The 27,239-nt window shown below is 39.9% G+C and overlaps 1 protein-coding gene across 6 annotated transcripts in view; it reads right to left on the bottom strand.

The window, feature by feature from the left end:
- Window positions 1-27,239, bottom strand: part of HUWE1 (HECT, UBA and WWE domain containing E3 ubiquitin protein ligase 1) — a 1,105,343-nt gene that overhangs the window by 90,590 nt on the left and 987,514 nt on the right. For all 6 annotated transcript variants that reach the window (XM_090389849.1, XM_090389845.1, XM_090389850.1 and 3 more), the window contains 2 exons: window positions 23,257-23,388; window positions 10,622-10,850 (listed from right to left, as the gene is read on the bottom strand). In XM_090389849.1, coding sequence (XP_090245975.1) covers window positions 10,622-10,850; window positions 23,257-23,388 — 361 coding nt within the window. The remainder of the gene's footprint in view (window positions 1-10,621; window positions 10,851-23,256; window positions 23,389-27,239) is intronic.

The raw sequence follows: 27,239 nt of genomic DNA, 5'->3' as shown, positions 1-27,239 counted from the left end.
CATTTTCTACCACCTCAAGTGTAGTACCACACAGTTGGTACTTTTCGCTCGGGTTACTTCTAACCATATGCAGTACTTTACATTTGTCAAGGTTAAACCTCAGTTGCCACTTCTTAGCACATCTGCCCAAATTATCTAGATACTGTTGCAGTAGCACACTGCCATTAACAACCCTGCCAACTTTGTATCATCTGCAAACTTCGACTCTAAGCCTAATATACCTTCATCAATATCATTGATAAATATACAAAACAGTGGACGCAACACCGAACCCAGTGGGACTCCACTAATAACATTAGTCCATGAAGAGCAGCACCCATTGATTACCACCCTCTGTCTTCTCCCACTTAACCGTCCCTTTATCCATTGTAGCAACTTACCCCTAATATCATTCTGCTCCAATTTGTACAATAGTCTTCCATGCGCAACAGTGTCAAAAGTTTTCCTGAAATCCAAATATATATCAAAATTATTTTTTGCATCCAGTTCCTTTGTAACCACATCATAATATCCTATCAAATTTGTCAGACAAGACTTTCCCTTAACAAATCCATGCTGTATCTGAATTATTGCTGCAGTCTTGTCTAGATGATCCTTCAATGCATCTTTAATCAGTGACTCCATTATTTTACCCGGAACTGAAGTTAAACTAACTGGTCTGTAATTACTCGTGTCACCCTTCGATTCCCCCTTTGTGAACTGCGGATACATTTGCACATCTGCAGTCCGTGGGAACATCCCCTGAGTCCAAGGATGCTCTCATAATTATGGCTAAGGGTTTGCTTAGTTGCTTTGCCGCTTCCTATAATATAACTGGATATAACTTTATTCCATAGATCCCATCCACCTCAAGTGGTATGGGATCGGATCTATGGAATGAAGAGTGGGCAAATAGGAAGCAAACAGTAACTTATTTTGGCTGCATGCTTCAGTAGTAACATTTTCCTGCGGAGGTGCAAAGGGCGTTCGTGAGCTTCAATATATAGATATTGAATGGATGTCCTGAAGGCCCCACATGCAATCTGTAATGCACTGTGTTGTATTGGAACCAGCCAGCATAGTACACTCTTTTGGGCAGAAATGTAGATTGTAGCAATGCTCTATATAGTCAAAGCAACGAGGTACGATCTGCTCCCCAAGACAGGGTGGACAAAGCTCTTAGTATGTTGAACTTTTTGAGACAGGTATTACGTACAAATTTAATATGTTCAAGGAAGTTTAGCTTCTTGTCAAGGGTTAATCCGAAGAATTGATTGATTGATTTTGGGTTTATTGGTGTAAAAACAACTAAGGTTATACTGCGCCAAGAAACGATTAAAATAACAATAAAAATAAATTCTGGTAACCTTTAAAAAGGTTAGGAGGGTCATCCGCCCTCAGCAGAAAAGAATGTGTCAAATGACTGTGTCCTATGCGAAGTCGGGCAAGAACAACTTCCTCGCTCCGATTCCTGCACAGACTAGACTGCCATATTTCTATTACAGGCTTTATTTGGTATAATTTATTTGTTCTCTGTCTGTGCCATAGATCTTGACATTGGGAATATATCTTGTTGCGTATTCCTGTGCAGACTAGACTGCCACGGTTCAATTACAGGCTTTATACGATATAATTTATTCGCAGTCTGTCTATTCCACGAATCCTGCCATTGGGAATATATCTTTTGGTGTATTATTTGCCTGTAGTCTGTATAGGGGACTGACAGGCAACAATTATGAGTGGGTGTTGCTGATTTGGCTGCAGCGTCAGCCAAATCATTTCCCTTTATCCCAATGTGGCTAGGAATCCAGCAGAAGCGGATATCAAACTTGTATTCATGAAGAGAATGCATCTTCTGCTGAACCCGACAAAGAACTGGATGAGAATTGTGTCTCAGAGATAATAAAGCCTGTAGTACACTCAAAGAGTCAAAATATATTATTGACCTTTGGAATTGACAAGTTCGAATGTGATCCAAGGCTAGCTCTATAGCATACAGCTCTGCAGTGTATATGCTGGATTCAGGAGGAATCTGCTGATATATTATAGTGTCCGGAAAGACAGCAGCAGATCCTACGCACGATTCAGACTTCGAGCCGTCTGTGTAAACAGGCAGGAAGTCTGAGTACTCAGCTTGGTGTGTAGAGTAGAACTTCTGGTAGACAGATGATGAGGTCTCAGACTTGACCCATTTCTTAAGGGAAAAGTCGCACGGTGGGGGATGAGCATGCCAGGGTGGAGGAATTTCTTTTCGTGTTTGTGCAACCTTGTCTACCATGATGTTAAACTCTCTGAATAGCTCTTGGACACGAATGCCAAAAGGTCGGTTGGCAGTCTTATATTGTACAAGTTTTCCCAACGTGGGTCAAAAACGGATGTCCACGTAGGATGGTCTGGCAGGGATTTCAACTTTAAAGCATAGTTTAAAGACAACTGCTTACGTCGAAGGGATAATGATGGTTCGTTTGCTTTGACATATAAGCTCTGGACAGGAGATGTGCGATATGCTCCAGTAGCGATACGGATGGCCTGATGATGGACAGGGTCAAGCCATCGAAGGGCACTGTCTCTGGCTGAGGAGTATACCTGGGCCCCGTAGTCTAATTTGGGTCGTACAAGTGCACGGTAAAGCCGTAGTAGGGTGCATCAATCTGCTCCCCAACGCATTGAGGAGAGAGAGCGGAGAATATTGAGTCCCCTCGTGCATTTTGTACGAAGTTGATGAATATGTTCGAGAAAGGTCAACTTTTTATCAAACACAAGTCCCAAGAATTTTGTGTCTGACACTACTGGAATAACATTTTGTCCGAGCCTTAATTCAGGTTCAGGATAAAGATTACGCTTGCGACAAAAGTGTATGCAAATGGTCTTCTCCGGCGAGAACCTGAAGCCATTAGCAAGTGCCCAGGAATTAAGGCGATCAATGGCTTTCTGCAGTTGTCTTTCAATAACCCTCATGTTGCATGACTGACAAAATTTGCTAAAGTCATCAACATAGAGGGCACAGTTTATAGTTGGAGGAAGTTGTTCTGTGATGGCAAAAAGCGTGACACTTTATACTGATCCTTGTGGTACTCCCTCCTCTTGGCTGAAGGGACGAGAGAGTGAGGATCCCACACGAATTTGGAAAGATCGATTGGCTAAAAAGTTTTTAATAAAAATGGGGAGTTGCGCCCAGAGGCCAAGGCTATGCAGATCTTTTAAGATGTGAAATCTCCAAGTTGTGTCATAAGCTTTCTCCATGTCAAAGAACACCGACACCAAGTGTTCGCGTTTTAGGAAAGCATCCCGGATGGATGCTTCCAATCTAATAAGATGGTCCAAAGTGGATCAGTTCCTTCGGAAGCCGCACTGGATGTTGGAGAGAAGGTCATTTGTTTCGAGATACCATATTAAACGAGAATTAACCATTCTCTCCAGGATTTTGCACAGACAGCTGGTCAGAGCAATAGGACGATAATTGGTGGTGACTTTTGGATCCTTTCCTGGCTTAGGAAAGGCAAGAACGATTGCCTTTCGCCAGGAGTCCGGAAACTGCCCTTCAATAAAGATTCTGTTATACAGAAGGAGCAGACAATCCATAGATTTTGGTGAGAGATGTTTAATCATTTCATAATGGATGCCATCTGGTCCAACAGCACTTGCTTTGGAAAGAGCGAGGGCTCTTTTCAGTTCCTGAATAGTGAAATCCCCGTTGTAGGGATAAAAGCAATTAGATTTAAAGTTAAGTGCCCGTTTTTTGATTTTATATTTCAAGACCAGGAACTCTGGGGAACACGAAGATGTTAGAGAATGTTTCCCCAAGAGAATTGGCTATTGCAGTTGAATCTGCAATAGCGCATCCATTATAATCTAGGATTGAAGAAGGGTGGGATGTATATTTTCCCTTCATTTTCCGGATTTTATCCCAGACTACCTTAGAGTTGGTAGACTGGTTAACAGATGATGTAAAACGGATCCATGATTCCTTTTGACTCTGACAACAGATATAGCGTGCTTTGGCTCTTGCACGTTTGAAGGCTATAAGGTTGATCGTGGTAGGATATCGGCGAAATATCACCCACGCTTTGTTTTGAGCCTTTTTTGCTGCTGTGCATTGTGAATTCCACCAAGGTTTGGGAAATGGTGGAAACCGGGCAGATGTTTTTGGAACAGCATTTGCAGCTGCTTGGACAATATTTTCTATGATGTACTTAACTGCATCATTGATAGACTCTTGACTGACCGTGCTAAGATCAAAAATTGCCTGATGTTGGAAGGCAGTCCAGGCAGCCTGATCAATCTTCCACCGTGGTAACCTGAAGGGAAGACATGGTCTCCCACTGTGTAACGAGGTTATCACAGGGAAGTGATCACTTCCGTATGGATTCTCCTCCACTTCCCAAGTGAGTGAAGAGAGTAGAGAAGGGGAGCAGATAGAGAGATCAATGGGAGAAAAAGTACGGGTAGGCATGTGGAAGAAGGTGTTTGTTCCAGTATTTAGAAGGGAAAGGTCATTGTCATTGAGCATACGCTCTATGACTCGTCCGCTTCCGTTGATGTTAGCACTACCCCACAGGGTGTTATGTCCGTTAAAATCCCCGAGAAGTAAGAAAGGGGGAGGCAGCTGCGTTAGAAGATCATCAAGGTCTGCCTGGGTGATGTCAGTCCCAGGTGGCAAATAAATGGAGCACACAGTTATTAAAAATCCCACTGAAAGGCGAATTGCAACAGCCTCTATGCTGGTTGTAATTAGCAAGGGCTGCACTGGGGTCTGGTTACCCACAAGGACGGCCACTCCCCCATGTACAGAGCCATCCGCAATTCTATCCTTTTGAAAAAATGTGATGTTGTGCATGGTGGGATCATCATTTGCCTTTAGATATGTCTCTGCAAGCAAAAGCAAACTGGCTCGTGCTTTTGCAGGAGGGCCTTGATGTCATCAATATTTCGCCGAAATCCACGACAATTCCATTGTAGGAATTTAGCCATTATTTTGGCTTGGTGGGTCCATCAGGCGGCTTCCGAGGTGCTGAGGGCTTACTTTTATCAGTCTTGGATTTATCTTTTTTGGGGAAGAATGGACCTGTCCATTTCTTCCTCCGCAAAGAGTTCTAAGACTGAATCTTCGGGTACCTCCTTCTGCTCGACATCCATGTTTTCTTGGGTTCTAGGGAGGACTTCCCCTTTTTTATTCTTATCTTTCATAGTTACCTTTGTTGCTTGTGGAGCATTAGGAGGTACCGATATAGGAGTGGCAGCTGATCGGTCCTTCTGTGCAGGTTTTTGTGAACTTAAGAGACAACACACGATGGGAGTGAAAGACTCCTTTGGAGGAATGGTCATGTCCGTCTGAGTTCCGACGGAACATCTCCCTGCTACCTTCTGGGCGTAGGTAGGTTTGTTAATATTCAGGGGGCTTGACCGATTTCCTTGCCAGCTGGTATGATATATTTAACTCTGCCTTCAGCCGTTGAATTTCTTTTTCTTCTTTCCACCTCTGGCATGCTCGTGAATAGGCCGGGTGTTCGCCCTCACAGTTAATACAGGTGGGTTTTGCGGCTGAACATGCTGTTGTTTCGTCGTCCTTTGCACCGCATCAAGCGCATGCAAGGACACCACGGCAGGCCATTTGAGAATGTCCATATTTCTGGCATTTAAAACACCGTAAAGGGTTCGGAACGTATGGACGCACTGAACAATTGATGTATCCAGCTTTAATATCATCAGGAGGTTTAGGAGAGTTAAAAGTCAGGATAACGCTCCTGGTTTTAACAATTTTTCCATCCCTTTGCGCAGTAATTCTCTTGACGGCAATAACTCCCTGGGGTTTTAATTCGGAGCAGATTTCCTCCTCTGTTACGTCGAGAAGGTCCCACTCCGAAATGACACCTCTCGATGAATTGAGTGTTCTGTGTGGTGTCACTGTTATAGGGATTCCTCCGATTGATGTTGTTCGGAGCAGATGTTCAGATTGCCTGTCATTTTTAGTTTCAATTAAAAGGTCTCCAGAACGAAGCCTTTTAACTGATTTGGGTGAACCTGCTAACCCTTTTTGAATAAAAAAGGGCAACATTTTACCAATTGGTGTTTCATTGGTGGAATGCATAATTAAGAACCTTCGGACAGGCCCTGATGGTAATTCGGTTCGCTGCCTTTTTTAGCAATAATGCTATCTGTCTCCTTTTCATTGATTTCAGATAGGGACCAGGTTGGGGGCCCCCTGAAGAATTTAGTTTATCAGGATTCATAGAGATTTTTATATGGTTCAGTGCCCGGGCTCCCCACCCACCACGGAGCCGAAAAGGACGCCCACTACCTGGCATGCAATAAATGCGCTCGGGAGTGGGACGCCAGGGCTACCCAGACACTATACCCGCACCGCTGCCAGCCTGAATCCTGTTCCTCGGACCATGAGGGTAGGGGCGTGGCAATGACATGGTTGACCCTCGCAGACGAGCCTACTAGCCGATTGATCCTAGCCGGGCCTTCCAGGACCACCCGTCTTGTCGAAGCAGGGGCCAAAGTGTTGTATTGAAGCTGGGCCCCTCAACCACCAGGATCCCCCTTTCCGAATTTCCACGGGTCGCAGCGCACGGCAAACATGCCGGATTTCATTGATGTAAGCCTGGAACCTGGGCTGTGGACGTTGGATCCCAGTGATGCTAGTCTGGAAGTCCAGCAGCGTCACTGGGAGGTCCCCTCACCACGTACAGGTGCCGACGTCGAGGGGGGTTAATCTGAAGAATCTGATGTTGCTGACAATCAGAATGGTAAAGTCCGACATGTGAAGTTTGGGATCTGTATGTAATTTGTGTAGATTGCAAAGTGTACAGCGACAGTTTTCTGTTGTGAAAGATGATAGCCATTGAGCACTGCCCACTTTTGTATTTTATTTAGTGATATCTGCAATTGACTTTCAATAGATCTCATGTTCTGAGAATGGCAAGAAAGAGAGAGATCCTCAACAGTATTTTGAAGTTCTTTTGTAATGGAGTAAATTCTAAGTGCAAAAAGTGTTGCACTCAGTACAGACCCTTGCAGAACTCCTCCTTCCTGCAAATATCTTAGAAAGGGAGTTAAAATATCGTACTTGATAGAAAAAAAAAAAGACTCCATAAAAAGTTCTTGATGAATATAGGCAGGTTGCCTCGTAGACCAAGGGTATGCAGGTCTCTAAGAATGGTGTGCCGCCAGGTGGTATCAAATGCCTTCTCTACATTGATGGAGACCATAACAAGGTGTTCATTTCTCACAAAGGAATTGCGAACTGTAAGGCAGTTTGCAGTGCCTTTGTGAGAAATGTAAGGCAGAGATAAATCGCTCAGTCACAATTGCTTGGCACCCGGGGCCCTGAGAATTAGTAACATTAGTCTTCTCCACAGGTGAAGCGTTACTTATTCGAGGCAGTACAATAACCATGGAACACTCATTGTGAAGGTATTCACAATATGAGATATAATTAAAACGACGCATTAAATCTACTTTGGTAGTATAAACGACATGTGTGCATTAACCCATGCATACATATGTCTCTGTATTTGATTACCGATGTTAAAAAATTTGAGCTTGCTGCAACCCCACAGAAAGGCTGCCTCGCACTCTAACTCAAGAACCATGGTGTTAAGACAGTGGTTTTGGATGACCAACTTGTAGTCATTATGTGGAACCTGTACTAGTTGTTTCAGAAGGCTTGTGGATGATTTTGCAGTTGTAACAGCTTCTTCATTTTCATTTATCCTCATATGTCCTGGTATCTGGAAGAAAAGTATTTTCTGTTTTTCTTTTGTTATGTCTATTACTATCTGCTTAATTTGCATAAGAATATGTATCAGTTTGTAAGAAAGAACATTGCATAATGTGAATGCTGAATGAGTGCAGAATAGGAGCTTCACTGAACCCTAGTGCACAATTTTCACTATAACATGGTTTAAAAATAATTTCAATTAAAACAATCTGCTATAATCTTTATCCTACTGAAAGGCAAAAGATACATACTCTTACAAGACCAATAGCATGTGTCCAGATGAGGCCCAATTCCACCTTAATAGATATGTTTAAATTATAAAGAGCTGGTGTTGACAACAGGACAGTTAGGTTAATTAATGACTCATCTCTTACAAAATCTCTCCACTTCCTGTAATGTAAACATTTTGTTTCTACTGCAGGCCTTTTATATAGACACTTCCTGAAGTGGCTTTATAATTTCACCCCCACCTCTCCTCCAAACATGTGCCATAATTCACGAACATACATCTACTGTCCAACTTAACTCACAGAACCAACTTTTCTTCTTCATTTATCTATTCAACTTCTGTTTCTGGAACAACCTCCTTTCACACATTTCCTAAAAATTACAATCTATAGAAATTTAAGACTAATGTCAACAAGTATCTTCATTCACCTTCTCAACCTTCAACCCACACATGGTACTAAATACAGGTAGGGCCCCCACTTTATGATGCTTTAATCTATGCCATTTCACAGGCACCTCCGTAGCTGAGTGGGCAGGAGCAGCAGTGCGTAGCACACGCTTCTTGATTAGACCAGGGTTCGAGCCGTGCCCACCAAATACGGAGGATGTGGAAAGGTTAGAAAATGACCACCGCACATCCCTGGAGCAATATGGCTATAGTTGCTAATGCTCCTAAAAAACAAACGGCATTTCACATTAATGCCTTTTAAAACAATAATGAAAAATAAAAAAATAAAAAAATAAAATAAATAAAAAATAAAAGAAAATTTGAAAGAGCAAGTGTAAACACACAACTTCCAAGCGTAGTGGTGAATCTATCTGTGCCTGCATATACAGTCAGTCCTCGTATAGCACGATAGTTGTGTTCCTAGAAACACTCGTGCAATGCAAAATCATGCAATATAAACAACAGGCCCTATGGGAAAAATAAGGTTAGGTGCCGACCACCCAAGACTGAACACACATTTGTAACCAAAGCATTACCAAACACAATAAATTTTCGTAATAAAATTTTATTACGACTATTACGATAAAATATTGCTAATGCTTTTACTTCTGTCGTAAGCAAACATGTTTTTTGTTTGATATTCTATCCAAACAGATGACAGCCATTCCATCTCTTCCAATTCTTTGTCTTAATCTAATTACATTTTGAGTGTAATTAAAGTGAAAGTTGTTTTTATTTTCTCTGCATTCTTTGAAATTCTCGGCGTTGCCTCATTTAGGTCTGTAGCACGTGCTAGACCGAAATGAAAGACCACATCACATGGTTGTTCATTTCGCTCAAAGCGTTTCACAATTTCATATATTTTCTCTATTGCAAGAGGCAGACTAGCCATAAGCCTTACCGGGGAAACCCCGGTGGGCCGGAGGCCGGTGTGATTTTGGCCATAAACCACAGTATGAGGCCACTATAAATTTTCTCGGGTAAGAATTTTTTGACCCAGTCTGCCTCTGTTAATCGATATTGCTTTTCTTTTTCTCTCTGAATCTGCAGTGTCTTCACAACGCTTCCTTTTCGCACCTTTAAGTACAGTATTTTACTCATTTTTGGGGAATAAAGCACAATTACAAAACAAGGAGGCACGCTTGATATACATAAACAAAGGCACGCCTGTAGCAACTGAATAAACAACAGCGTAAAGGCAGAGATACACTATTAACACCTCACATAGCACGATAGTTGCTATGTGAGGTGTTAATGACCTAACCAAACCAAAAGGACTAAAGCACATTTCTAGGGGTTACTATCATAAAACAAAATTTCCAGTTGCGTTTCTGCTAGTGGAATCTGTTATAAATTGGTAGTAAACTTGATCTAATTGCATTTGTGATTATACCAATAGCTGGAATTGTGAATTGTGTTGGTTTTCACGTTATTATGGCAAATGTGTTTCCATTGATATAAAAAACATAAATACATTTTTAGAATCTTCTCTTCATTCCTATCGTGTTGTATTCAGTTGGGGTGCTTCCGCATTCAGCTGCCATTTCTTGTAAACACAAAGGCGAATCGTGCATAAGCGAATTCGGTTCGTGTTATATAAGACATCGTTCCCCTATTTATAAATCGTGTATGATTGAATTCGTGTAGTGTAAACACGTGTTATACAAGGACTGACTGTATTTAAAAAAAAAAAAAAAAAGCCACAAATCTAACGATTGAAGTGAAAACAGACATTATTCACTGTATGGAATCTGGTGAGTGCATTTGGAGGTGTGCAAGACCTTACATTTAACACCTATTGTTATGTCCATTATGAATAATGCTGAGATCAAGCAGTCACATACAGGAATTGTTAATGTAAGCATTTCTAGAACAAGTTATTCAAGGAGTGAGACAATGGAGAAGACGGAGAACGAGGAGGAGGATGTGTCTCATGAGATGGTGTTGACACATAAGTGTGACCATACTTATCTGGGTTATCCAACTTCCATGCATTTGTACTGCCCCAATGATGCCCCAATGAAAACCAAACCAAAAGGACTGAAGACCGATTATCCATTGAGTAAAATGTCCAAATCCAAGAAATTAGATTTGTGGCAACTCTTTTTGGGTATTCAGAAAATCTAGTTTTTTTTGGATAATCAGGGAATCTAGTTGAAAAGAGTCAATGCCAATAATTCCTGGTAGTTCCAACAAAAGAGTTAACTGGAAAGACTTATTCATATTTCTAATGAATTTACCTTTTGGTAGCTTCCTTTTCTGTTGACGATGCATGCACTAAAAAGAAAGCTTCAACAGCAGGTTGCAATACTAGTACTGCATGATGATCCGGTGTCTCAGCAAGTTCAAGAAGACAGTCACTTAGGGTTTCCCAAAGCTCATCCAATGTCAGTTGTGTGCTTAATCTTGGTAGACTGAACTCTTCATCATTACTATCTTTTTTAGTTGGTTGGGTACTAGGTGCTGAGCCTGAAAACAAATAGTAAGAGGTAGAAATAATCACACACACTATCAAATGACATGCTTTTTGAAGATTAACTTTTAGAAGAGCATAACAACGGGCAATATTTACTACTATCACATTAAAATAATTTATAAATTAGTTATAAGACTTCCACACAACTAGTTAATCCATTCAGTACCATATTAAATGATAGCATTTTCACATTTGTGTCTTTCTGATTGGGAAGTTGCCAGTCTTGCAAGTATTCTAAGTAAAGCCTTACAATTGAATTATAAAGTGGGATTAAGAATTTCCAATTTCTACAGGCTATTATTCTATAAATCATTGATAGGATGCCATGAGCTTTACTGGCTCCCTGTTTACAGTGCTCAGAGAACTTCATATCTGCCCATATAATAACTCCTAGAATCCTTTCTTCCATGTGGTTACAAATAATGTAGTTACAAAGGAACTGGATGCAAAAAATAATTTTGATATCATATACAGTGGATTCCGGTTATTTGGGCCACCGGTTAATCGGGGCAGCCGTTTATTTGGGGCAAATCTTAAAAAACAAAAACCAATTGAGAAAATAGCCAGGGTTTACTTCGCTTAATTGGGACAAAATGCTGTTTAATCGGGGCAGGAGACCTCAGCACTGGACATTACCCTACGATTGTCTCCGACCGTACCACGTAGTTCGGTTGGATTTCTGGAGGTCACAACCATAAAACAATAAAAACAATTAGCAGTCACCTGTTAATTGGGCTTTTCTGTTAGTGAAATCTATCATAAACGGACAGTAAACTCGATCTTATTGAATTTGTGGTAATACTGACAGCTGGAATTCTGTGGGTTATTATGGTAAAATGTGTTTACACTTCCATGAACTCTTCAATCAAATAAAAAAATCAATTTTCAGATCTTCTCTTCATTCCTATTTTTAAAGCTTCGTAATTTGTTGCTCCGTTCTCACTTGCCCGTGTTGTGTTACTTGCAATTTGTGTGTGTGTGCCGTGTTCTTTGTTATTGATTGCTTATCTTTTTACTGTTTTAAATTTTAACCCCCACCCACAAATGTCAGTGAACAGAAATGTCAACTAGTTTAGTTAGTATGTACACATTATTACAGTACGTATTAATTCTTCCGATTATCACGTATATTCTTCCGATTTTCACGTATTATTTAATTTTTTTATTGGTAAGGTAATAAAGAGTAAATTTGGGCTTAATATATCTTTACTTTTATAGCCTGTGGATAATATTCCTCCTATTTTCGCTAATTAGAATCGCTGTTTAATAGAATTAAAATTCAATTCACAAACGTGATCACAATGACCGGCGCTTACTACACATCGTATAGTGAACGGTACTTTACTGTGGTGAGTTCGTCGTAACGTGATTTGATTGTACAGTGAACCAATTGTAAAGTGGGGGTGCACATTGTATTTTTAACTATTTATATGAAAGTTCGGATAATTGGTGCAGCCGCTTAATCGGGCCAAAATGCACTAGTCCCAATGTGTCCCAAATAACAGGAATCGACTGTATTTGGATTTCAGGAAAGCTTTTGACACTGTTGTGCATGGAAGACTATTGTACAAACTGAAGCAGAATGGTATTAAGGGTAAGAAGACAGAGGTTGGTAATTAATGGGTGCTGCTCTTCGTGGACTAATGTTATTAGTAGAGTCCCACAGGGTTCGGTTTTGGGTCCTCTGTTATTTTCTATATTTATCAATGATATTGATGAAGGTATATCAGGCTTAGTATTGAAGTTTGCAGATAATACAAAGGTTGGCAGGGTTGTTAATGACAGTAATGGCAACTGAAGTTTAACCTTGACAAATGCAAAGTACTTTCTGATATGCAGTATGGGTAGAAGTAACCTCAGAGAAACGTACCAACTGTGTGGTACTACACTTAAGGTGGTAAAAAATGAAAAAGACCTGGGAGCAATTGTGCAGTCAGATATGAAGTTTACTGAGCAATGCAGCCAGCCTGCCAGGGCAGGTCATAGGGTTTTGTCAATGATATATAGGAATTTTGCTAGAAGGGAAAAGGAGGTGATTGTCCCTCTGTATAAGGCAATGGTCAGGCCACGCCTTGAGTACTGCATACAGGTCTGGAGGCCTCATTTTAGGAAGGATGTAGATTTGCTTGAGCGTGTACAGAGAAGGGCAACAAGATTGGTGAGGGGAATGAAGGGATCCTCTTACCAAGAGAGGCTTAAGTTCTGCAAATTGCAGTGGCTGGAGACTAGGCACCCGCGCGGTGATCTGATTGAGTGTATAAGGCCTTGAATGGTTTGAGCAGGCTTAATGCTGATGGGATCCTTTCACTTGTTCAGATTATGAACCTAAGGGGGCATAAATTCATATTAAGAAAAGACAGATATAGAATAGATGTGCGGAAATTTGCCTTTAGCCAGCGGGTGGTTAATTGCTGGAACAAACTTCCATTTGTCGTGGAAGTTGATAGGTTAAATAAATTTAAGGAGGAACTGGTGTGATTCTTTTTTTTTTTTTTTTTTTTTTTTGGGACTGATGCTGCATAAGCTCATACACTTGCTTTCCTGCCTCACATGACACTACCACCACCACTACTGTTTTAACTCAGCCCTACTATGAGTTATTTTAGGGCTGCTATTCTTCAAATGTAAGACTTTGCATTTTGCTGCATTAAAACCCAGCTGCCACTTTTCTCACCATCCTTAAAGCTTGTTCAAGTCATCCTGGAGCAGTGCAGCTTGGCAGTGATCAATAATGCCTCTCCCAATCCTTACACCATCAGCAAATTCGGGCATCACACCCTCAATCCCCTTGTCGATGCTGTTTATGGAAATCAGAAACAACAGTGGTCTGAGAATTTATCCTTGGGGACGCACTTCTGACGTTATGCCAATCTGAAGTGTATCCATTAATCACAACCCTCTGCCACCTTTCAATCCACCTTAGAATTTTGCCGGTAATGACAACATGTTCCAGCTTACTTCTCATGAAGGTTTGAGTCAAACCTTGCTGAAATCCAAATAAACTATGCTGAAATTGTTCCCTACAGCCTGCTCCTGAGTAGCTGTGTCATAATATCTAACCAGCTTAGTTATACATGATTTTTCGTTATGAAAGGATATTGCATGTCCTTTAAAATTCCATTTTTATAACTAAAAGTCCCAGAATTGCACTCTTAATCATTGCTTCCAAGATTTTCTCCACCACTCAAATCAGACTAACTGGTCTCATTTTACCAACTTTACTCTCAGAACTGCCTTTATATATATTTACAATACATTGGCACTTCTCCAATACAAACACATCTTTCCCAAGTCCAATGGTGCCCTGATAGTTAACCTCAATGGTTCAATGCACTCTCTTGCCATCACACTCAAAATTACTGGGTATATGTCATCAACTGCAGGAGCCTTATTTACCTTTAGGATCAAAATTTTTTCAAATAAACAGCCACATGTAATTTTGAAATCATTAAATCATATATCTCAGTCTCGCTCAGACAGCATCTCTTCACTATGAAGGGTCTTTGGTCAGTAAAAATTGACACACATTACTGATTGTTCCTCATCATCACCACCAGCTGGGTTATCTAAGACTTTCCCACACAAGGGTCCAATCTGATTTGTTTTCTTCTTCTTTTTATATATGTACATGGAAAATTCCTTGTTCACCATTATTCACATCTCTTAGCCTTGGTCACCGAACCTCCCGTGTGGCACTATTGCAGATGAATTTGTAGCTGCTACATATAATTCATTAATGTAAAATAATAATAATAATAATATAATATATAGAAAAAAGTAATTATAACTTTATAAGGCAAAGCAAACTTCTTTACCTATGTAAACTCCAGAAAGAAGGAAGAGGATGAATCAGATTGGTCCACTTGATATCGATGGTTTGAATGTTGATGATTCTGCTTAGGTAGCTGACAAACTGTATGAGTAATTTGCATCTACATTCAAACGTGAGGAGTTAAAGGAGCAGAATTCCAAAAGTTCAACAAACTGTAACAGAGAGCTAAAGGATTTTGTTATATCTGAGAGCAAACTGGAGGAGAAATTGTTGAAGTTAAACATAAGAAAGACACCTGGGATTAGCAGAGACATATGATGCAAGAAAGCAAGCTTATGCAGCATCAGCAAAAAAAAAAAAAAAAAAAAACCCTCCCATTTCATTCCTCAATTTGTTGCAAATGCCTGTCCAGATCAGCCTTAAATTTATTTAGGCTATTAGCTTCCACAACAAAAGATGGAACACAACTAGTTAATCCATTTTCCACCGTCTGTTCCACCAATCAACTACCCGCTGGCTAAAGGAAAATTTCCGCACATCTATTCTACAACTATCTTTCCTCAATTTGAAACTGTGCCCCATCAGGTTCATAGTCTGAGCAAGACAAAGAATCCCATCAGCCTTCAGCTTGCTGAACCCATTCAAGGCCTTATACACCTCAACTAGATTCACCACCCAGGTGCCTACTCTCCAGGCGCTGCAATTTGCAGAACTTAAGCCTTTCTTGGTAAGAGCACCCCTTTGTTCCCCTCACCAATCTTGTTGCCCTTCTTTGTACTTGATCTAGCAACTCTACATACTTCCTAAAATGAGGCCTCCAGACCTGTACACAGTACACTAGGTGTGGCCTGACCATTGCCTTGTATAACGGGATTGTCACCTCCCTATTCCTGTCCTGGCAGCCCATCTGCGCTGCTCAGCGAACTTCATATTTGGCTGCATAATTACCCCCAGGTCTATTTCACTTTCCACTTCCCTGAGCGTAGTACCACCGAGTTGCACTTGTCAATGCTAAACTCCAGTTGCCACTTCTCAGCCCATTTTCCCAACTTATCTAGATCCAGTTGGAATAGCATACTGTGATCAACAACCCTGCCAACTTTATTATCATTTGCAAACTTGGACATTACACCTGATATACCTTCATCAATATCATTGTTGTTTTGTATATTTATCAATGATATTGATGAAGGTATATCAGGTTTAATGTTCCAAGTTTGCAGATGATACAAAGGTTGGCAGGGTTGTTAATGACAGTATGCTACTCCAACTGGATGGATGGGATTTATCCAGTAATATTAAAGGAGGCAGTAAATCCTTAGCCATAATTATGAGAGCATCCTTGGACTTAAGGGACTGGAGATGTGTGAATGTATTCTCAATTCACAAAGAGGGTCAAAGGGTGACATGTAATTATAGACCAGTTAGTATAAATTCTGTTCCCAAGAAAATAATGGATTCATGTTAAAGAGGAATTGCAGGATCATCTAGAGAGAACTGCAGTAATAATTGAGACATTAGCATTAGTAGAGGCATTTGATGCAAGAAAGCAAGCTTATGCAGCATCAGCCAAAAAAAAAAAAAATAAATAAAATAAAATAAAAAATAACTACTTCCACTTCACCCCTCTGTTCGTTCGAAATAACTGTCCAGCTCAGCCTTAAACTTATTTAGGCTATCAACTTCCACGACAAGGGATGGAAGTCTGTTCCACCAACCATCCACCCGCTGGCTAAAGGCAAATTTCCGCACGTCTATCCTACATCTGTCTTTCCTCAATTTGAATTTATGCCCTCTCAGGTGATTATTCTGAGCAAGAGGAAGAATCCCATTAGCATTGAGCATGCTCAAACCATTCAAGACTCGCTGGTGCCTAGTCTCCAGACATTGTAATTTGCAAAACTTAAGGCTTTCTTCGTAAGAGCACCCGTTTGTTCCATTCACTAATCTTGTTGCCCTTCTCTGTACTTGTTCCAGCAGCTCTACATCCTTCTTGAAATGAGGCCTCCAGGCCTGTATACAGTACTCTAGGTGTGGCCTGACCATTGACTTATACAAGGGAATAATCACCTCCTTATCCCTGCTAGAAAAATTCCTATATATCATTGACAATACACCATGAGCTACTCTTGCAGGCGTCTGCACTGCTCAGAGAACTTCATATCTGCATGCACAACCACCCCCAGGTCCCTTTCATTCTCTACCACTGTAAGTGTAGTACCACAGAGTTGATACGTTGCTCTGGGGTTGCTGTTTCCCATATATAGTACTTTACATTTGTCAATGTTTAACTTCATTTGCCACCTCTCAGCCCATCTGCTAAACCTTTCCAGATCCTGTTGCAGCAGCACAGTAGTAGTAGTGGCATGTGATGCAAGAAAGCAAGTGTATGAGCTTATCCAGCATCAGCCAAAAAAAAAAAAAAAAAAAACCACACCACTCCCTCCAAATGCCTGTCCAGTTCCTCCTTAAATTTATTCAACCTATCAACTTCCACGACAGATGGAAGTTTGTTCCAGCAATTAACCACCCGCTGGCCAAAGGCAAATTTCCGCACATCTATTCTACATCTGTCTTTTCTTAATTTGAATTTATGCCCCCTTAGGTTTGTAATCTGAACAAGTGGAAGGATCCCATCAGAATTCAGCGTGCTCAACCCATTCAAGGCCTTATATACCTCAATCAGATCACCACACAGGTGCCTAGTCTCCAGCCACTGCAATTTGCAGGATTTATGCCTCTCTTGGTAAGAGGATCCCTTCATTCCCCTCAACAATCTTGTTGCCCTTCTCTGTACACGCTCAAGTAAATCTACATCCTTTCTAAAATGAGGCCTCCCGACCTGTATGCAGTACTCAAGGAGTGGCCTGACCATTGCCTTATACAGAGGGATAATCACCTCCTTCTCTCTGCTAGCAAAATTCCTATATATCATTGACAAAACCCCATGACCTGCCCTGGCAGCCTGTCTGCATTGCTCAGAAAATTTAATATCTGACTGGCCAGGTCTTTTTCATTTTCTACCACCTTAAGTGTAGTACTACACAGTTGGTACGTTTCTCTGGGGTTACTTCTACCCATATGCAGTACTTTGCATTTGTCAAGGTTAAACTTCAGTTGCCACTTCTTAGCCCATCTGCCCAAATTATCTAGTACATAATAATCTAGTATGTTCTCTCCTTTCCAACATAAAAAACACCTGTCCCCACCCTTCTACAGAGTGGTTTGGTCTATCGCACCTCTTGCCGTGACTGCACGAGCTGCTACTTTGGAGAGACTGGATGTCGACTCAAGAAACGTCTCTCAGAACATAAACGGGCGATCCGTTTGGCAGATGTAGAACACTCAGCTATCGCCGAGCATGTCTGGACAACCCACCACGACATCGACCCACATCGCGATGTCGTGGTTGTGGACAGGTCCCACCATTACCTGAGGCGTACCTGGTTGGAATCGCTAAATATAAAATGCTTGGACACCGCTTTGAACAGGAACAGTGGTTGTCAAGTTAACCTCATCACAGAGTCAGTAATTCTATCCATAGATAAATGCTGGCCACGTCACCACCATACGTCACAGCCACAAACATCAACAAACAATTAACCACGTGCCTCACGCACCATCCTGGCAGTGCATCTCTATTCCAACTGCCATTCAAGTATTTTAATCCGATGAAGGCTGCCACCCAGCCGAAAGCTAATTTATTTATTGTAGTTTTATTAATGCTCTGTGTAACAAAATAAAAAAAATAAAATTTCCCAAATTATCTAGATCCTGTTGCAGTAGCACACTGCCATTACCAACCCTGCCAACCTTGTATCATCTGCAAACTTTGACATTAAGCCTGATATACCTTCATCAATATTATTAATAAATATACAAAACAACAGTGCATCTAACACCGAACCCTGTGGGACTCCACTAATAATATTAGTCCAAGAAGAGCAGCACCCATTGATTACCACCTTCTGTCTTCTCCCACTTAACCATCCTTTTATCCATTGTAGAAACTTACCCTTAATACCATTCTGCTCTAATTTGTACAATAATCTTCCATGCGCAATAGTGTCAAAAAATTATTTTTTGCATCCAGTTCCTTTGTAACCACATCATATCCTATCAAATTTGTCAGACAAGACTTTCCCTTAACAAACCCATGCTGTGTCTGAATTATTGCTGCAGTCTTGTCTAGATGATCCTGCAATGCATCTTTAACCAGTGACTCCATTATTTTACCCAGAACAGAAGTTAAACTAACTGGACTGTAATTACTCGTGTCACCCTTCGATTCCCCTTTGTGAATTGGGGATACATTTGCACATCTCCAGTCCGTGGAAACCTTCCCTGAGTCCAAGGACGCTCTCATAATTATGGCTAAGGGTTTGCTTAGTTGCTTTGCCGCCTCCTTTAAAATAACTGGATAGATCCCATCCACCCCAGGTGCTTTTCTTATGTTTAACTTCAACAATTTCTCCTCCACTTTGCTTTCAGTTATTACAAAATCCTTAAATATCCTGCTACAATTTGATAACCTTCTGCCATTTTCAAACCTTAGTAATTCCTCATGTGTGAATGTAGATGCAAAATACTCATTCAGTTTGTTTGCTATCTGAGCAGGATCATCAATAGTCGAACCATCGATGTCAAGTGGACCAATCAGATTCATCCCCTTCCTTTTAGAGTTTATATAAGTAAAGTAACCCTTGCTGTTTTTCTTAGCATCTTTTGTCAAGGATTTCTCGTAATCTGCCTTCGCCTACCTAACCTCCTTTTCACCTGATCACAGACTAGCTTATATCTGCCATAGGCTTCTGAGTCGCTTGATAATTTATATGCATCCCATACATTTTTCTTCTCTATTACGAGTCTCATTAGTTCATTAGATAACCATTTAGGCCTAAACCTTGAACAATATTTCTTAATAGGTATGAAACTTTTAGTAGCTTCCACGATTAATTCCTTGAATGCTTCCCACTTAGAATTTACTGTTGGTAACATCGTCCGTTTATCCCACTGTACAGAATTTAAAAACTGTCGGAGACCACTGTACTCACCTTTACGGAAGCAAAACCCTTTCCTTTACCTCTGATGGTAATTAAATCTTTAAGTAAATCCCACATCAGTACACTGATTACTGCCACCTAGTGGTTCCTTTATCTGCAAACTCTTAATACACGAATGATCACCGCTGATAACCAAATCAAGAGAATTACTTTCTATGGTTGCCTCTCGAACATGCTGCTGCAGTTCAGTAGTGTCCCTGACAACCCTGCCAACCTTCGTATCGTCTGTAAACTTGGACATTAAGCTTGATATACCATTATCAATATCATTTATAAATACAGAAAACAATAATGGACCCAATACTGAACCCTGAGGGGCTCCACTAATAACATTAGTCCATGATGAGCAGTGTCCATTGATTACCACTCTCTGTCTTCACCCCCTCAACCCACCCCTTTATCCATAGCAGCAATTTGCCTCCAATGCCACACTGCTCCAATTTGTGCAGCAGTCTTCCATGTGCAACAGTATCAAAAGCCTTTCTAAGATCCAAGTATATAATATCAAAATTATTTCCTGCATCCAGTTCTTCTGTGACAGCATCATAGTATCCAATCAAATTGGTCAGGCAAGACTTCCCCTTAACAAAACCATGCTGTGTCCCAGCTATAACTGAAGTCTTGTCTAGATGATCCTGCAGTGCTTCTTTAACCAATGCCTCCATTAATTTTCCGGGGACAGAAGTTAAACTAACAGGTCTATAATTACTTGTGTCGCCCTTTGATACTCCTTTGTGAATTGGGGTCACATTTGCACATCTCCAGTACAATGGGTACCTCCCCTGAGTCCAAGGAAGCTCTCATAATTATGGCTAAGGGTTGGCTTACTGCCTTTGCTGCCTCCTTTAATATAACTGGATAGATCCCATCCACCCCGGGTGCCTTTCTTGTGTTTATCTTCAACAATTTCTCCTCCACTTTACTCTCAGTGATTACAAGATTCTTTAGCTTACTGCCAGAGTTGAATACACCTCTGGCATTCCCCTCGCTGAATAACTCCTCATGTGTGAATGTCGATGCAAAATATTCATTTAGTTTGTTAGTTACCTGAGCAGGATCATCAACAGTTGCCCCATCGATATCAAGTGGACCAACCTTCCTTCTAGAGTTTACATAAGTAAAGAACTCTTTGCTGTTTTTCTTTGCATCCCTTGCCAAAGATTTCTCGTAACCTGCCTTCGCCTGCCTAACCTCCTTTGTAACTTGGTTACAGATCAACTTGTATCTATCATAGGCTTCTGTGTCACGTGTTAATTTGTATGTATCCCATGCAAATTTCTTCTCTGCCATATGTCTCATTAGTTCATCTGACATCCATTTAGGCCTAAACCTTGAACAATATTTCTTAGTTGGTATGTAAAGCCTAGTAGCTTCCAAGATAAGTTCTTTGAATGCTTCCCATTTTGAATTTGCTGTTGGTAACATCATCAGTTGGTCCCACTGTATAGAATTTAAATACTGTCTCAGTCCATCGTAGTCGCCTTTACGAAAGCAATAACCCTTCCCTTTACCTCTAATGGTAGTTACCTCTTTGAATAAATCTCACTTCAGCACACTGTGATCACTGCCACCTAGTGGTTCATTTATCTGCAGATTCTTAATGCATGAAGAATCACTACTGATAATTAAACCAAGAGTATTACTCCCTCTAGTTGCCTTCCGAACATGCTGATGTAGAAAACAATCATCCAATAAATCCACAAAAGCCTTGCTAGTGTGTGAGTGACCCACCCCAAATTCCAGTCAATATCTGGGAAATTGAAATCCTCCATTATAAGACACTCTGATTTTCTGGCCCACTATTTCCCTGTACAGTTCCTTATTATACTCATCAGAGTCATTAGGCCTACAACACACTCCTACTCTCAACTTTGATCTCCCAATGCTTATGTCACACCAAACTGACTCGACACTGCACTGTCCAGCGATGTCGACTGGCTTCACTTACTTGGATTTTATGTATTTCTTAACTAATAGCATAACCCCTCCTCCCTCCCTATCATGTATATCCTTTCTGTCTATACTCCCAAAATTCCAGTTCTACATTCCTCATATTTGTGTGACACCACATCTCTGAAATCCCAACAATATCTGCCTTTGATGTTTTGAGCAAAACCTCAAATTCATCAAATTTATTTACTAAACTCCTAGCATTGGTGTACATGCAAGTATACATGCACCTGTTCTTCTTCTTAGCTACCCTAAAACAACCCATGTGTTTACTTGTACCCCAATGATTCCCAGCAGTCTCTGAAATATCCTGCATCTTATTTTCCAGGCTGCTGCTAATTCCAATAGAAGCAGTGCAAGAATCACTTTCACCTCTGCCAGTGGATACTGTTATTCTATTAGTCCTCATATCATGGGTTTATTAAGGGGAAATCTTGTCTAACCACTTTGATTGGATACTATGATGTGGTCACAAAGGAAGCGGATGCAAAAAATAATTTTGATATCATATACTTGGATTTCAGGAAGCTTTTGATACTACTGCACAAATTGGAGTACTATGGCATTAAGGGCAAGTTGCTACAATGGATGAAAGGACGGTTGAGTGGGAGAAGACAGAGTGGCAATCAATGGACATTTCTCTTAGTCGACTAATGTTATTCATGGAATCACGAAGGTTTCAGCATTGGTGCCGTTGTTGTTTTCTGCATTTATCTGCATATATCAGGCTTAATGTCCAAGATTGCAGATGATAAGAAGGTTGGTAGGGTTGAAAATGATGGTAATGACAGTACACTACTGCAACAGGATCTACAAAAGTTAAGAAAATCAGTTGAGAGGTGGTAACTGAAGTTTAACATTGACAAATGCAAAATACTGCACATGGATAGCAGTAACTCTAGAGAAATGTACAAACTGTGTGGCACTAAACTCAGCATAGCAGAAAATGAAAAAGTTGTCGGAGTAATTGTGCAGTCAGATATGAAGTTTTCTGAGCAGTGCAGATGGGCTGCAAGAGTAGTTCATGGGGATATTGTCAATGATATACAGGAATTTAGAGGTAATTATCCCTTGTATAAGGCAATGGTCAGGCCACACCTTGAGTACTGCATACAGGCAGGTCTGGAGTCCTCATTTTAGGAAAGATGTATAGCTGCTGGAATGAGTACAGAGAACGGGAACGAGACTGGTGAGTGGAACAAAGGGTTGCTCTTACCAAGAAAGGATTAAGTTCTGCAAATTGCAGCACCTGGAGACTAGGTGATCTGATTAAGGTGTATAAATCTTTGAATGGTTTGAGCATGCTCAGATTATGCACCCTGAGGGGACTTAAATTGAAATCAAGGAAAGACAGGTGTAGAATAGATATGAACTAGACCAACTTTTGGAGAGAACAGCTGGGTAAAATGGGAAGTTTTTTTGGCTGATGATGTATAAGCTTGCTTTCTTGCATCATATGCCTCTACTAATGATAATGCTAAAAATTTATCTCTTCATTTATCAAATCTTAGTAAAGGATCTAGATTTGTACAGGAGCAAACATAACTGGATCCACAACTGACTATTTCAGGAAGTTACAAATTTCATATGAAGATTTTTCAGGCCACTACTTACCTGTGTCAATTTCCATTGGGGTAACTTGAGGTTGATTACTTTCATCTGTACTGCTAGTAGGTGCAACTGTTACGGATGGTGTTTCTTGCTGGTTACTTGTTTGACTATCAGCTGATGGCTGAATAGTAGCAGCTATAAAATAGTAGAAGTTATAAAATCATACAAAATATGCCACGTTGGGCTTTTATTATTATTATTGTGATATAAAATAATAAATAAATGAATAAATTGTTATATACAATAATTTTTTTCCTTGCATTACAGATACAGAAAAAAAAAAAAAAAAAAAAAAAATCATCTGTACATTTATCATCACCAAAAGTGAACACCAGATTTTGCCCAGAGCTCTGCTGTCTGAACCTTGTACTGTACTATGTTCTACATGCGAATCAGTAGCTTAAATTGATGACAAGTCTGGCGATGATTGACTTGAGCCATAGCCACCTATTTTTTGGATGATATCAATATCCAGTGTATCAGTTACAACAAAATGACCAGATACAATTACATACATCACATAATCCTTCTCTCAAAAAGACACTTGGGGTGATGGGAAAACTAACTACATCCTCAAAACTAAACTACCTACTAGTGCAACAAACCACAGCAATGCTAATCTAATTATACTGAGCATCTTCTTCTAAGTGGACTATACTAGGCTTTAAAATCAATAAACAAATCCAACTCAAATTTGGCACTAATTTGATTCTACAGTGGCACATCTTGTTTAAATGAAAAGTCTAGAGCATCTAGAACAGTTCAATCAGAACTGCATTAAAATATCGACCCATATGTCAACACACTCAAATCCACTAAACTGGTGGAGATGAAATTAAATGTAATAATAATAACAGAAACGTGGTGCCACCCAGAAATTGAGATGATGAGTTCCACTATTGTGTGTATAATGTATGTAGGAAAGGCAGGAGGGTAGTTGTGTCATGCTTCTTATCAAAAGCAGCCCGAATGCAAAAAGAGCTTTTGCTGAGTTTGAAGTTATGCCTGCCAGCATAGAATCTGTGTGGTGTGAGTTAGTTGAAAGCAAAGGTATAATTAGAGTGGGAGTTGATCTGCACACAAGAAGATTGTGTAGAATATGATGAGAGTCTTTACCTGCAAAGGGAATGGGAAAGAGAGTGCAAATATCTTATTACGGGTGACTTCAATCTGCCCCAGATTGATTTGAATAAGTGGGAGGGAAACTCATCTTGAGGAAAAAAGGATTGTACCTTTTCGTTATGCAGTATATGCATTATGACGTCAACTAGCTTATTGAAGTATATCACACATATGACTGGATCCTTGTTGACTAGCTTTGTACGCTGCAATGCTGTCAATCCTTTCATTGGATTGTCAACCTCTGTATCTTCGCTATTGTTTAGTCTGTGAAGTGTTTTCAAGAGATGTGGCCAGCAAACCTCCGTCGCACTCAATATCAGAAACATGGTTGGTTTACCAAGTTGTCTGATCATATCAAAGACATCTTTCTTGCACTGAGACCAGTGGTGTACAGAATTTGCAATGGATTGAGAAAGGACAAGTTACGTTCGACGCATTCTTCAACAAATCTTTGGTCTTCTATCATAGGTTTTGTTATGTTGGAAGTTTCTCCAACACATTTGAAAGTGGAATATAAACCTTCGGTTATTCTCAAGCATAAAATTTTCGCCATGTATAGAATATGATGTGGTGTTACTCCCCCAGTGATCTTTCCATCTTATTTTGCTAGTTGCCATCATAAATGGAGTAACACACAATCCATCTTTAAATTTACGTGAATGGCCTAAGCATATCGCTGGAAACGACAGTTCCTCAGCATGTTCATTGTAAACTATCGACATCGGTTGATCGTGCTGTCCAGGAGCAATTGCAAGATATTTGTCTTCATTCCAAAGTAAAGTGTTTTGCTGTACCATAAGTAATACAATGTCACTTTCAGACGATGCGATCTTCTCTACATTGTCTACTTGTTCGCTATTGGTAACTCTCGATGAAACGGTAGCAAGCAACTAACGATCGACTATGATGTTAATGTTTGTATAGAGGAGTACTGATTAAATACGTTAGCCATGATTTGACCATTTCTTTTCTCACATATCCTTGCAAGGAAGTCGATTTATGAATAAAATGCTTCTCGATGTGAACGTTGAATGCATAATTGTCGTTTAAAGCATGAGGCAACTCTCTAAACATATTACTCATGTCGACTGAAACATTTATGACTTGTCTGAAGATACCATAACTGCCAGTTTCATATCAAATACGTTGAATCTGCGTGAATGGCAATCTAGCCAAAACCAACCGTTCGCTTATACAATTGAGCGGCGATAAATTTGATGTTAAAGGATGATATACGAAGCTTCTAACGGCTTGGATAACGACAGTATATTTCCCGATTCTAAGCTTGTGATGCATGTATTGCAAAGCATAAATGATGCCACGTTCTTTGCATCTGGAAATTCATCTTCAATGTATATGGTTTGGCTTTGGTAATCTCAAATCATTCTGAAACCACAGTCTGTCGCAAACACTGCAGACATATCCGAATGAGTTGTTCAAAAATGTTCTTTCAAATTCTTTCGAAGCTAAAGTATAACACTTTTGATGATCTTCATTCGCTGATTGCACTGTTCTTTTCGACGTTCACGGCCGGACATCTGACTCTAATTGATCTAAGTTGCATTTACGCTTATGATTCTCCCCCTCTTGCGTTCTGCCACTGACTTTGGTGCTGGCTTTCAACGTTAGATTTGCGATTTTGTCAAAATCTTTGAACACGTTTAGTTGATGTAACTTTCAGAATTGTCACAACTTAACTAAATGAAACACGACCGCACTGCTCAACAAATGCAAAATAACTGAACGAAGTAGTTACTTTAACGAGTTGTTCAACTCTAGAAAACTAAAAACCCGATTTAAAATCTAGTTATATATCCTTGTAGAGCTCTCAAAGGGCAACAATTTTGTAATTCTTAAAAGTGTACTAATAAATTGTGGGCATCATGTACGTAGTCATTTCTTAATATGTATCTATTAATAAATTGTTTTAAAATGTTAGAAAATTTATTCATTCCCACTTCTTTCCCTCTTTAGTAAAAGAATTATAGTAATAATTCTGAATTTACAGTATTTTTCATTGTTGAAAAAGTCATATTCCTTTATAACATTCAACCACAATGTAACACACAAAAATATTAACGATTACAATAAAATAAAAATGGAACTAATTTATAAAGGTATGGAAAAGTGGGGGAAAAAATAAAAAAAATAAGTAAAGCTCCTATAATGGATTCCGAAGCAAAAAATAAATTTATTAAAAAAGGAGACTTTTTTGGTAATTTTTTTTGCTTAAACCTACATTATTTTCTTAAAAAGTGTAAATAATTTAAAATTTTCAATTTTTGCAAGTTATTTTAGAAAAATAAATGATTTTAAGGGAAGAGAGGGTGATTTTAGGGAGGTGTGATTTTTTTGTATTTGTAAAAGTGTATAGTTGAGCTAGAAACTACATTTTCTATACTACTCTAGAGGACCACTCACCTTGACCATGTACTTAGAAGAGTTGTTTGTGAGGAAAAGATCAAGCATTTTGGCCATGTGGCAGCAATTGTCTGGTATTCTTGTAGATAAATGAATAATCTGTGTGAGAGTATTACTAATTGCAGAAGTCAGCATCCTGGCCACCAGCTCAGTTAGTTTGTTAATAATGTTAGAAAAAGGTGGATGCCCTTTCTGGGCCTCTGCTTATTTTTTGTAGTGCAAAAGAGCTACTCTAAAGGAAAACAGTAGATGAAACAAAACCTATTCATTGAAAAACTCTTTAGAGATAAGGCATTGAAATTGTTTGGCCACAAAACACTGCACTCAGGGTAAGGGGCCATTTCTGAACAATATTGGTAGTATGAAATCATCAGACAAGCAACAAGAAAATAAGTACTCCAAATACATAAATACATGCTAAACAATTCAATAATCACAAAATC

The sequence above is a fragment of the Mastigoproctus giganteus genome, chromosome 2 (genome assembly GCF_048544385.1).
Source record: "Mastigoproctus giganteus isolate SK-2022 chromosome 2, ASM4854438v1, whole genome shotgun sequence".
NCBI lineage: Eukaryota > Metazoa > Arthropoda > Arachnida > Uropygi > Thelyphonidae > Mastigoproctus > Mastigoproctus giganteus.
The sequence above is the reverse complement of the archived record's forward strand: the minus strand, read 5'-3'. Positions and strand labels throughout refer to the sequence as shown.